General features: G+C 26.5%; 2 protein-coding genes across 2 annotated transcripts; both read left to right on the top strand.

Moving 5' to 3' along the window:
• Positions 1-5,951: 5,951 nt before the first annotated feature.
• On the top strand, positions 5,952-9,936 carry LOC112603649 (peregrin-like). The gene is made up of 13 exons (XM_025352337.1): positions 5,952-6,115; positions 6,444-6,685; positions 6,769-6,989; positions 7,056-7,183; positions 7,275-7,455; positions 7,543-7,724; positions 7,785-7,926; positions 8,001-8,205; positions 8,291-8,480; positions 8,703-8,895; positions 9,047-9,165; positions 9,234-9,543; positions 9,613-9,936. The coding sequence occupies exons 2-13, from the start codon at positions 6,466-6,468 to the stop codon at positions 9,853-9,855; spliced, it is 2,334 nt and encodes a 777-aa protein (XP_025208122.1). The 5' UTR covers positions 5,952-6,115; positions 6,444-6,465; the 3' UTR covers positions 9,856-9,936.
• Positions 9,937-9,947: 11 nt separating this feature from the next.
• LOC112603650 (peregrin-like) lies at positions 9,948-11,761 on the top strand. Its single transcript, XM_025352339.1, has 4 exons — positions 9,948-9,965; positions 10,933-11,172; positions 11,236-11,375; positions 11,481-11,761. Exons 1-4 carry the CDS (start codon positions 9,963-9,965, stop codon positions 11,665-11,667), a joined length of 570 nt encoding a protein of 189 aa, XP_025208124.1. The 5' UTR covers positions 9,948-9,962; the 3' UTR covers positions 11,668-11,761.
• Positions 11,762-13,215: the final 1,454 nt, after the last annotated feature.

Raw genomic sequence — 13,215 nt, 5'->3', positions numbered from 1 at the left:
TATGTACAAAAAATAGATATTTTAAGGTGGGTACTTAAAATGCGCTGTGTAAAAAAAATCATTAGTAGATCATAAAAAAATATATTTTGGCGAGACTCAACAGTAAAGTTCTAAAATTTAAACTTTTACAGTTATATAAGGCTAAGCTTGCTATTCGTCCAGTTTGGCTGGGACAAGGTTACAGCATTTCCGGTGTTACGGTCAAGTCGTTCAATTTGTCCCAATTAATAAAAACTGACTATATGTGTCTGTAAAATAAATTTTACAAAATTAAATAACTCTATTGAAAAAAAATCATTCAAATGAAAAATATCCAATGTAAAAAAATATAAATTAATACGATTTATTTTCACCTACTAAAATATTAATATTAAATAATTATAATATCTATAAAATTAAAAATACTACAAATAATTTTAATAAATAATAATATTTTAATATATCTTAGTATAAGCTAATAAATATTTAAATTAAATATATATATATATATATATATATACACGTCTTATTTTCACATAAGCATTACACAAAAAAAGATCATGTCCCGGTTTTGAAATTTTAATATCTGGCAAGAGTTATTTATTAGGCATGTTATCTTCTGTTTTTCAAATATGCATGAAAACTATATTTTCAAATTTTTAAGATTTTTTTTTACTTACTATTTATCAAGTGTAGACACACACTCCTGTTTTACAAATAACAACTTTTCTTTTCTACAACAAATTATTTAGCTGACAATTTTACTGAATATTTTGACATATACGTCGTTATTATATCAAAATAAAAATTTGGACGAATAGATTTTGAGTTATTTAGCTTTGAGTATTATAGAAAATAGGTCTATGATAATGAGTTTGAAACATATTGGAAATATCGGTGCTACAATAATTTGAGAGAGATCTTTATTGTTAAATCCATTAAACTAAATTAAGCCAAACTAGAAAATTAGAAAACCAATTTATATTAATTTGTAACTACAAAATCAGAATTTGTAAACTAAGTCTTAAACCCCATATAAACGTTATTCTAAAATGGTTGCTCAATGATGTCATGTCTAATTTTTGCGAGATGTAGATGTTTTGTTAATTCTGAATTTTTAATCATGCTAAAATATCATGCGCATTTTGAATGCAAAATTTAAATTTTGTAAATTACCCCTTTTAAAAACTTATCTAATGTGTGTTTGATACTCGAAAACACAATATAAAATTAAATTATAATATTTTGTTATGTAATATTAGTGTAATATTCTATAATTGTATATACTTAATAAAAATATCCTGATGAATATAATTTACTTAATTGAAGATTAACAACTTAGTAGTTAGAGTAATTTCTAGTTACAACAAACACAAAAAAATTTATTTAATGGAATAATCATGTCTAAGGGTCAATAACACACTATAGTGGTACACCCTGCTGCCAAAGTATAGGGGCTTTTCCCGGTAGGCTATAGATTCCGTGCTTTGGTACTACTAGCTTTCTAGGAAGACAAAAATCATAATAGCACAGGGGCAAAGCATAATGTTCTACTGATAATAATAATAAATAAATGATAATATTATTAGTTCATTTGTAAGGAAAATTATTTTACCAAACGCATTAAATGCTTGTCTTCAGCTTGTATTTCATAATGTATATTACTAGCTTCTTTTTCTACAGTTACAGTTTCATTTAAATAATTTAATAAAGATATCTCTAATTTATTTTGACATAACTCAGAAATATTTCTTAGTGTTTTCATTTTATGTGCTTTTTGATTTGCTGATGTGCACATCTTTCGGTTTTGATTCTAGGATAAATTAAGAAACTGATCTAGTGTCCGATTAAAAATTAATTTTATCATTTCCATTTATTGTATATTTCTTTCAACCGGGATATCATATAGATCATTAGCATTTTTTACGTATAGCTCATAATACAATTTTACTGAGAAATTATATACGATACATACAATATTATTTGCAAACTTTATTTGTCATTCCCAACAACGAATTTGTTTTACAAAGTTTCCTAAGACTTTGAGACGCAATGGAACTTTTCTGTGTAGGTTGTACTGATGACAAACATATTCGTATCAAATGTCCGAAGAACATTGACTCTATGTTTTTTAATTACAAGCACATTTTTCCGTCCAATTACAAAAATATGCGATGCTAAATACAAATTCATTGCTATTGACGTTGGAACATACGAAAAACAAAACGATAGTGGAGTTTTTACAGCGTATAATATTTATTATGAACATTTGGAGTAAAATACATTTAATTTATGACCAAAAAACCACTTCCTCACTCAACTTCTCCCATACCATTAGTGTTATTGGTTGATTAAGGATACCCTTTAAAATAATATCTTATGAGACTATATCCTTTTGATAATAATTTGGACAAAACAAAATAAATTTTTAGCTGCCGGCCAAGTCGCGCTAGACAAATAATCGAATGTCCTTTTGGTATTTTAGTATTAAAATGGAGATGTTTAAAAATTGAAATACAAATTGATCTATATCATGTTAACACGACTACTAAGTCTATTTATTTGATTCATAATATTATTACAGACCAAAAAGGAATGAAGCATTAATTTCACAAATGAACCAGAACTTAACAAATCAAGATTTAATTCACATTAGTAACACAACAAGACATATAACAATCATTCAAAACAAGAAACTTTTATCATAAGATTTAATTAATATTTTAATAGTATTGATGCTATAAGTTTTAAAAACAGATAATAAAAAAAAATTATAAAATGTAATAATGTACCTATTAATATTCAATAAATAACAAATAAATTATATATTACCATAACTAAATTATTTAATTTTTAAATATTTACAATATTACAATTTACAAATTTTATGATAATATATTCTATTATATTGTAAATTACAATCGTTATATATAACTAAATATTTTCACATACTTTTGACTCCCATTTATACTAATATATCACTCCACAACTTTCTACAAACGTCTCTGTTATGGTGAAATTTTGATTTGATGTTCCATAAAGGTCCTCTTTCAAATACTAAATTTTTAAATTTTTCATAGTCAATCATGTTGTAAATAAAACAATAATATTCAAAATCAATTGTATACTAAGTTTATAATATTTTATGATATGTATCTACTATCTTCTACATACCGATCGAGGTAAATTACGAAAAGCAAATGACAAATAATTGTTTCGTTAACATTCAGCCGCTGCCGCTGCTACTCCGTTGTCGGTTATGTAAGTTATGTTGCTGCTCAATTTACCGCTCTTGACGAGAACATTGAGCAGACACTACAAGAAGCACAATCAAAGCGAATGACGTGTTTACTGTTTACATACTTGTGCTACCTACTTTCATGCTTATTGCTCACTTCTTTGCTCACTGCCAAGGAACTGAGCTGAATATAAATGCGGTATTACAAATAGACCAATATTGAATATACGTTTACCTTTCTAGATAATTAAATGTAGTATTATAATAATAAATTCTAAAAACGTTATTTTTGTTTTCAAAACTCCCAAAATAAAAATAAATTTGAAAACATTGGCATAATTTCATATAAATTAAATCGAACTATATATATATCTCGATAAATTGCCAATTCGGACGAAAAATCAAAATGTTTTGTTTTCGTCCAGCATCGGTAGTTTATGATCGTATTTATCGGATGTAATGTGACCGGTTCAATTTTATTTTATTTCATACTTTTATTTGTTTTGGACGTTTTCGTCTGTCGTCGGCTAAACATTAATTCGGCCGATGACGGTTGTAGTCAACCGTATCCTCGGGAAAAAGATCTGATATTTTTTTTTATTTAAACTTTCACCATACTTTGCAGGTCTTCCCCATTGCTGAGACTCGTGCATTTTTAAAGTTCCTTCTTTAAAATTAACGTTTAATATAAGAGCAACTATGTGTTTAACATTTGGATCCAGTCTCAGCAAGACATTGACACAAAGCATTTTTTTAAATTCTAATCAGTGGCATAGTTACGGAGGAGGAGTTTCCACAACCGAACCAAAAAAATTAAAAACAAAACTCTTTTTTATATTGGTTAGAATTTTAGATAATAAGTAAATAATACTAATACAAATGAACGTGTATAATATTATTATACATAATAATATAATTTAAAAAAAAATCTAAGTGTTAACACTTCTATTTCAAGAAAACCAATTTAACTAAAACTTTTATGACTAGCTAACTATTAAAAAACAAGTGAAATTAGTTAAGTTTGAAGTACTTTTATTTGAGAATTTAGTTATGTAGAAAATAATACATAATATTTTGTGTGAATTATTATTTTAATAGGTAATATATCACCTATGCATAATTAAATTTTTTGATTTCCAACATATAGGTACAAGTATATACATATATATATTTATCCCAAGTTCTACTTTTATATGGGTCTGAAGAAACACTCGTTTGTCTGACAACAAAATCAGTTATTACAATAAATCCTTCAATAAGTCTGAACTCTTGTGTACACTCAAAGACACGATTACTTTCATACAACTTTAAACCCTTATTATTAAAAAATCTAAAAATACAAAATTTGAATTTATGCTTTGAAAGTCATACTCAATTGTTAAATTACTTATAACTTATTTTAGTTTGCAAAAATATTTAATTAAGAAACTTTGAATCTTATTTTTTCTAATTTAATTTCATAAGAAAACGATTGTTCAAGTAGGTAGAAGTGAATTAAATATATAGATTAAGCAGATGATTAAAAATCATCTTCAATATTAATTTATTCATTTAATAATTTTTCAATGTGGCTATTATTAAATAAATTCATTTTCATTGATACTTTTACAGTTAAAAAAACAATTTGTATTTAGTTTTTCGCACACTTTCTCAAATAACGTAATATAAAGGCTTTCAGTTTACTACTAGATCGCGTTGTTTTCCATCTCGCGTACACAGTCTGAAGCCGCAGCGGACTGTTCAATATTCATTTTAAATTGAAAATAATAATTAATTATTAATTAGCAGGAATTTCTGATTATTTATTACGCATTCTTACTTATGGCAGAAGAGAAAATTATAAAGAATAATATTCATTTTTTTTTTTTTTTTTTTTTATTAAATTATTTATTCTGTTTTTATCAACCGCAAATAATGAGTTATTTTGTTTAGTAATCAGTTATCACCAATTTCAGAGCAATATGTTCTAGAAAACTTAAAAATAAACATGTATTTAAACTCTAAAAGAAATCACTTAATTTATCTAAGACGAAATAAAACTGAGGGCAATAAAATAGTTTTCCTGAATGAATTTTTTTCATAGTATGTTAATAGTCATTATAGATTCATTAAATATTTGCCTAATGAATATTTATGCAAGACGCAAGTATGTAGCTAAAATAATCAAGGAGAAAACCCAGAAAAAAAACCTTTAAATAATAAATTGAAACCATGTATACTTTTGTATTATGTAATAAAGATAAGTAAAGCTATAATAATGCAATCTGAATTAATGTGTAATATACTAATATTATGATACATTGTCAATTGTTGAACAGTCATATAAATAAACGTAAATACTATTATAATTAAATAAGATAATAAAACAACTTAACTGTACTTATTATATAAATAAAAACGTAATACAGTACAGCTGCTACTTGCAGTACCACTACATTGTAATTTGTTGTAATGTGCATATTTTATTTTCTTGATGGTTGATTTGACATTCTTCAAGACAACAACTCAATCCGGCATAGTTGTTTACTGTTTACTAGTTAGTAGTTATTAATATTTCAACAATATTATTATAACAATAATATGTTTATTAATAACTGCGTTAAACCCATCGACAATAATACTTATCTGTGATTTAACCGCCAATTTCAATTGATTAAATGATTACGGTGATAATAACTAATAACATACATGATAATATTATGATGTTTGTTATTTAAATATGATACAAGTAATAACTAATATGGAAATGTGGCGTGTTATAACGATTTTTTAAAGAACTATTTAGTGTAATATAATATAATGATGTTTATTTTGCATTAAAAGTACTAACTTAAATATTCGCGTAATATGTTGTGATAGTTTTTTGACTACATAGTTTACCATTAGAAATATTTAGTGGTAAGTTACCTTATTATTATAATATAACTATTCTATTCATTATCCAATTTATACAACAATATAATTATTTGATTTTTGTTTACCATACTAGTGAGAATATCCACAGTGAAATGCTGGAGGCCTATGCTTCTTCCTGTTGTTTTAATTAATGTTAATTTTTGATTATTTGTAAAAAAACAAAAGAATTATAGTGTATTGTAATATTGACTTAACTTTGCTCTTTGCTCATTGACTTATATTTCTGTGGGCTCCTTTGTATGCTGGCATTAGCCCTTGCATGTTAATAAATATTGTGTTGTTTTTTTTTTTTATATTCTATTTGATGAAGTTGTATAAAACAAAAAACAAAAATGGGAGACTTTGATGTACTTCAATATTGCCGTCAGCTACGTAGCTTAAAACCACCACCTTACAAATGTCCAGTAGCTGATTGTGACAAAGTATACTCAAGCATGACTGGGTTTCAGTATCATCTTGCTCATATTCAACATTCAAGTCCAATACCTCCATTAGACATAGTCACACCGACCAAACAAACTACTGTTACCCCAGTTGTCAACAAAACTAAAAGTAATACAAATAATAGAAATCAATTAAAAAATTTTAAAGATGATTATAAATTGTAACAATTAACTAATAATTTAATAATTTAGGTAAAAAAAAGAAAGGAAAACGAGTAACATTTACAACTCTTTCAAGAGTATCTCAACCTGAAGTTGTAGAACCTGTAACACCTATTCATTTATCTAAAACTTTATGTGAAGTTGAAGTTAATGATCACAAAGTAATACGATTTAATGCCGAAGATTATTTACCAATAATATCACAAAAAGAATACTTAAATCAAAAAAAAGATTTTAAAATTCCCGCCAAGGTAAGTACTAAGTTTTATCTAATTAAAATTATATTTAAAAAGTGTCAAATATATTTTGATTTTTAGACAACTGCAATCATTAATTCTTTAATGAAAAGTAGAGAAGCTGTTCGTGACTTACCGCAAGCTGCATTTAAAGAGATTGACAATTACGATATACTTCAAGCTCCACCTATGCCCAATTCTTACATAAGGTATCTTTTAGTACATTTCAAATAAGATTTATTATTTACTATTAAATTTTTATAAACAAATTTGGAAAATGTATTAATTTATTTATTCTAGATTTATTGAAAAGTCAGTTGAAGAATTGGATACAGAAGTAGAATATGATATGGATGAAGAAGATGCCGCTTGGCTACAAATTATGAATGAACGCAGGGAATCATCAGGCTTAGTAGGAATATCAATTGAATCTTTTGAACTGTTAATGGATCGTTTAGAAAAAGAATCTTATTTTCTTGTAGTATGTGGTTTGCTTATATAATTATGTCAATTAAAATTTAACACAATTTTAAGTACTTGTAAATAGATATTTAATTTATTCATTTAGCAAATGAACAAAGAAGTTGATAGTAGTTTAGCAGTCATTGATGACGAAGCTGTTTGTTCTATTTGTCTTGATGGTGAATGTCAAAATTCAAACGTTATTCTTTTTTGTGATATGTGTAATCTTGCTGTTCACCAAGACTGTTATGGTGTTCCATACATACCTGAGGGACAATGGCTCTGTCGGTAAGAAAAAAATTTAGATTAAGTTTTATATTAATTATAACTCACAATTATTATATTAAGGCGATGTCTTCATTCACCATCCTGTATGGTTGACTGTGTATTGTGCCCCAACAATTGTGGTGCATTTAAACAAACTGATCGTGGTTTATGGGCTCATGTTGTGTGTGCATTATGGATACCAGAAGTTAGATTTGCAAATACAGTGAGTCACACATTTTATTGAACTGATTAATTTATTAAGAGTTTACATACTTAATTTGTGTCTTTGTGTTATAGGTATTTTTAGAACCAATAGATAGTGTTGAAACAATTCCTACTGCTAGATGGAAACTCACATGTTATATTTGTAAGCAACGTGGTGTAGGAGCATGTATCCAATGTCACAAAACAAGTTGCTATGCTGCGTTTCATGTTACTTGTGCTCAACAAGCTGGCTTATATATGAAAATGGAAACTATATCTAATGAAATTTCTAATATTGGTAATATTTCATTAATTTTTTTTCCTAATGACTTTTAAAGTTTTTATTTTACAAATTATAACGTGAATTGCATTACAATTTGTAGGCGATGCTGAACCAGGTACAGTTTTAGTTCAAAAAATTGCATTTTGTGATGCACATGCTCCAGTAGATTATCTAGCTGAAAACCGAGGACGACAATCTCCTGGAGAAAAATTAAATAATGCCAGACGAGTTTTAGCTAAAAAACGTTCTGCTGCTCCAGTCATATCAATACCTACTATCCCACCTGAAAGGTAATATTTCTATGTTGTGTATCACATATGACAGTAACCTCAGATGGCATACAATTTGTGTTTGGTTTGAATACATTCTTCACTAATTAGTTTGTTGTTGTCAGCTTTCATTGCCACTGCCTTATACTGTATCCTGCCACCTAAAGTTATTCTTATGTCAAATAGAGTAGTATATTATTTTATACATTATTAAATTTCTTAAAATATTCCAATTTTGTTTAGAGTTACTGAAATAGCTAATTTGCTATCTGTGCCTAAGAAAGGTCAGTTTGTTCAACGACTAATCGCTTATTGGACATTAAAAAGGCAGTTTAGAAATGGTGTTCCACTTTTAAGACGTTTACAAACTAGCCAACATTCTAATGTATCACGACGCGAAGAGCCAATTACATCAAATGGAAATGAAGATGATCTTGTAAGTTCTATATTACATTGAACATAATAAATATAAAAAAATAATTTCATGATTAAAAGATTTTATATCAACATTAATAATAATTTTTTTCTCAATTCTAAACAATGATTTATTTTTATGTCTAAAATTGTTTTAATGAATTAATTTTTAGAATGAATTATATCGACAGTTAAAATATTGGCAAGCTCTTCGGCAGGATTTAGAAAGAGTTCGCTTACTTTGTGAACTGATACGTAAACGTGAACGTCTGAAAAAAGAGAATATAAAAGTGTAAGTATTAAATATTCTCAAACACTTATTTTGTTAGTTGGTCTAATAATATTATGTTTTTTCCTAAGACATGAACAGTATACATTAAAATCTTTGTGGCCATTCCATGCTTTCTTACATTCAGTATTACAGCAGTTAATTGTAAAAGATACAGGACAGATTTTTATTGAACCTGTTGATCAAAATGAAGTCCCAGATTATGGTGATATTGTGAAACATCCAATGGATTTACTAACAATGGAGTTAAAAATAAAAAACTCTGAGTATACTAGTCTTGAAGTTTTTGAGAATGATTTCAACTTGATGATATCAAACTGTTTAGCATATAATTCCAAAGATACTATATTTTATAAAGCTGGCATAAAAATGAGAGATCAAGTGAGTTAAATTTATTTTATTTTGTGTTATAATGTACTAAAAAATTAAAAATATTATAATCATGTTTAGGGTGGAAGTGTTTTAAGAACTGCCAAACGAGATCTTAAGATTTTAGATATTGATCCTATTACATTAACCTTAGCTGAAAACAGTAAAGATGTTGAAGAAACTAAAAGTTTAAAATGTACTGCTAAAACAAATGAAGAAATCAAAGATGACAAAAGTACAGAATTTGATCATGAATTGAAAGAAATATGCAATCCTTCTAATACCATAAGTGATGATGATCATATGTGTAAGCTTCTATTATAGTTATCTGATAAATGTAGAGGAAGTTGACAAAATAAAATTAACCAAAACAAAAACAGAATTGACCAAGCTTACAACTTAAACCAATTTGGAAGAGATAAAGTGTAAAAATGGTAACTTTGTCATATCTAACAATATATTTTAGTTGTAAAATTATGATCATACAGTGTTATAAATAAACTAATTGAGTTATTAACAATACTTAAGTTATCTCAAAACTTATTACTTTTTATTTTGATTTTTAAAAGGACGCTGCACCCACATGTGTTATCTACATACAATGTCTTACATACATACAACATAGCAACATTTTTGTTCAACAGAATCCATTATATGTTGTTAGCTTTAATATTAGAGTAAATTTACCTATTATGAAACTTAAAGGTAAGAATTTTATGTAGACTATCGCTAAGGCTTTTATTAATATTATAATTTTTAAGTGCTGATATCAGCACTTTATAATTTTAATATTTCACATAGCCATAATTCAATTTAAAATTAAAATATCAATAAAATTCTTACCTTTAAGTTTAATAATAGGTAAATTTACTCTAATATTAAAGCTGACAACATAAAATGGATTTTGCTAAATGAAAATTTGGTATGCTGTATGAATGTAAAGTAGAAATAACACACGCGGGTGCGGTGTCCTCATAAAATAAATTCATACATTATGTACTACAAATTAACAACTTAAAAATAATCTCATACTCAAAAGATAAATAATGATGTTTAAAAAATGTGAATGTCCTGTACCATAAAAAATATCCGTTAATTATAAAATTCAAAATATATGTATATTTGTTAATGTGGGAGGAAATGCCATACTTATATATTATCTATATTTTCATTAAATGTATTGAATAATTAATATAAATTATAATTTATTACTTATTTAAATTACCCCACTATAATGATTTTTTTTTCTAATAATACACTGTCACAGTTTATACATATTACATACATAAAATGTTAATTAAATTAAATTAGTATCAATTACTTATAGGTTTATACAATTTATTTTATTAGCTTTAAATTAACTTTTCATGAATCACTTAATAATAATTATTGAATTGTTAGGTAAGAAAACTGAGACAGAAGATGATTCTTCATCAGATAAAGAATCAAGCTACTTATGGTCTGAATCTGGTTCAAATTCTAGTAGCACTAGTGGAAGTGGTTCATCTTCTGATGGTAGTAGCTCATCAGGAAGTTCATCCGATTCATAATCAGAAAAAGAACAAAAGAAAAAAGGATGAATTTGCACAATTACAATTGGTCTGGGCTAAGTGTAGAGGATATCCGTGGTATCCTGCATTGGTAATACTTAATATAAATGTAAAATATTAAGTTAAATATTTCAATTTAATTTTTTTTTTTAAGATAATTGACCCAAACATGCCACCTGGGCACTTGCATAATGGTATACCTGTTCCAAGTCCTCCATCAGAAGTACTAAATTTGGCAAGTAATTACAAAGAGCTTGTGTACTTAGTATTGTTTTTTGATTCTAAGCGTACATGGTAAGTCATATCATGATAATTAATAAATATTTATATCATTATATTTCATGGTAATTATTGTTATTAGTGTTCAACATGTCTAAAATTGATTAAATACTTTACTAGGCAATGGTTACCTCGTAACAAACTGGAACCACTCGGTGTTACTCAAGAACTAGATGATATTAAGCTAACAGAATCAAAAAAACCAGCAGACCGTAAATCTGTTCGTAAAGCATACATGGAAGCTCTTGTTTATAAAACTGATCCAATAATCCCATCATCTAATTTAAGACGTTCAAGTAGAACATAATACAACATATTTGTGTTGATTTATCAGTTTTGTGCATGTTGCACTATTAATGATTTTAGAATTTCAATTCTTTTATTATTTTTATATTATATAAGGATATTTACTTTTTAATTTTATTTATTAACATTTTTTTCTTTAATCAGTTATACCAATCAAAAGCAATGTAATAATTTATATTAGCAATAACAACCATAAGAAAATTTTAATGTTAACCATGGATTTTTACTTACTAATTTTTTTGTTAAGCGTTAATTTTCTTTTTTTTCCATACTGACATGTAACTATGAAATAATTAATAAATCAATAAACAAACAGTATTAAGTATTTTTTCAATTAAGTTATTAATTTATTTTACATGTCAAATCTAATTATGATGGATGGGCTTGGGATGCTTAGCCTCCCTTACCCAAAAAAATCTTAAATAATATATAATCAACTGTTCATTATTATTTCTACATACCTACTTAATTTATTTCCTTTATAGGTTTTTATTATTCTTTGGAAAATAAATCAGGATTAAATCTGAGAATTTTGCTTGTTTATGATGCTAATTATAACTTATTATGATTTTCAATTGAAAATTTCAACTACATAGGTACTTTATTCAATATTTACTGTGGAACTAGTATTTTAAACAGCACAGTATTGAACTAAATATGTTCTACCATTGATTATAAATACTACCTATTAGCTGAAGCCTGAAATAAAAATTGAAGACACTATTTGTGTTTTTAGACTACCTGCATAATTGTAGCTGAAAATTAATGTACATAAGTAGATCCCCGAGTCCGGTCATCCCACTTAAACGCATGGTATGCTTCGATTTTGTAATAAATTACTTGTTTTTTTAAACAATTAATGAGCAAAAAGAATATTTTTCTTTTTTATACTTTACATTAATCGAAAAAATAAAATAATAAAATTTTCTTGCTATTTTAAAGTAATATTTTTGGACTCCTCCACCCTTGAAAAAATCCTGGTTGCATTACAGCCCTCAATTAATTTTTATACTAGCATGTCAAAATTTATACCATGTATTGAAAACAGCTTTTTGTAAATGTATAAGTTTTTATTCCTTTAGCAAAAATAATAAATACATTTTATATTTTATGTATTTATAATCATTATTTCAAATCAACTCTGAACTCATCTAATCTACAACCGTGGAATTAAATGATTAAAATCATTTTTTCTGAGGAACTTGCCAAAATACGATTGTACTACTATACCAATAAGTACTTGAAACTTGTTAGCCAACAGCACAGACATCAATATTATGATATAATTGATATATACATCTGTGGGCTACAGTAGATAGTGAAGTACCACAGATCATATAATCTGTGGAAGTACCTGAGAATTGATAACATGCATACCACCATAATGTAAAAAAGTTAATAAAATCTTCTATATATCACGATTACCACCAATTTGGCACCTCCATAAATAAATTACTCATGGCCTTCGTTTGCAAAAAAATTGTTTACCATGAATTTCTTTTTGATTGAGTATTTGTGTCTAATGTGCATGCAAACATATTCAAAAGAT

The sequence above is a fragment of the Melanaphis sacchari genome, unplaced genomic scaffold, assembly GCF_002803265.2.
Source record: "Melanaphis sacchari strain LSU unplaced genomic scaffold, SCAv2.0 Contig10_pilon_pilon, whole genome shotgun sequence".
NCBI classification, from domain to species: Eukaryota; Metazoa; Arthropoda; class Insecta; order Hemiptera; family Aphididae; genus Melanaphis; species Melanaphis sacchari.
Note: the sequence above shows the minus strand (reverse complement) of the source record. Positions and strands in the feature narration are given on the sequence as shown.

Bases quoted from the DNA above. Each gene is read 5' to 3' on its own strand.
- LOC112603649 (XM_025352337.1), top strand. From the start codon at position 6,466: ATGGGAGACTTTGATGTACTTCAATATTGCCGTCAGCTACGTAGCTTA. The intron at 7,456-7,542 runs GTATGTGGTTTG...TTATTCATTTAG, and splicing joins AAGAATCTTATTTTCTTGTA to CAAATGAACAAAGAAGTTGA. The intron at 8,481-8,702 runs GTAATATTTCTA...AATTTTGTTTAG, and splicing joins CCTACTATCCCACCTGAAAG to AGTTACTGAAATAGCTAATT.
- LOC112603650 (XM_025352339.1), top strand. The intron at 11,173-11,235 runs GTAATACTTAAT...TTTTTTTTTAAG, and splicing joins ATCCGTGGTATCCTGCATTG to ATAATTGACCCAAACATGCC. The intron at 11,376-11,480 runs GTAAGTCATATC...ATACTTTACTAG, and splicing joins TTTGATTCTAAGCGTACATG to GCAATGGTTACCTCGTAACA.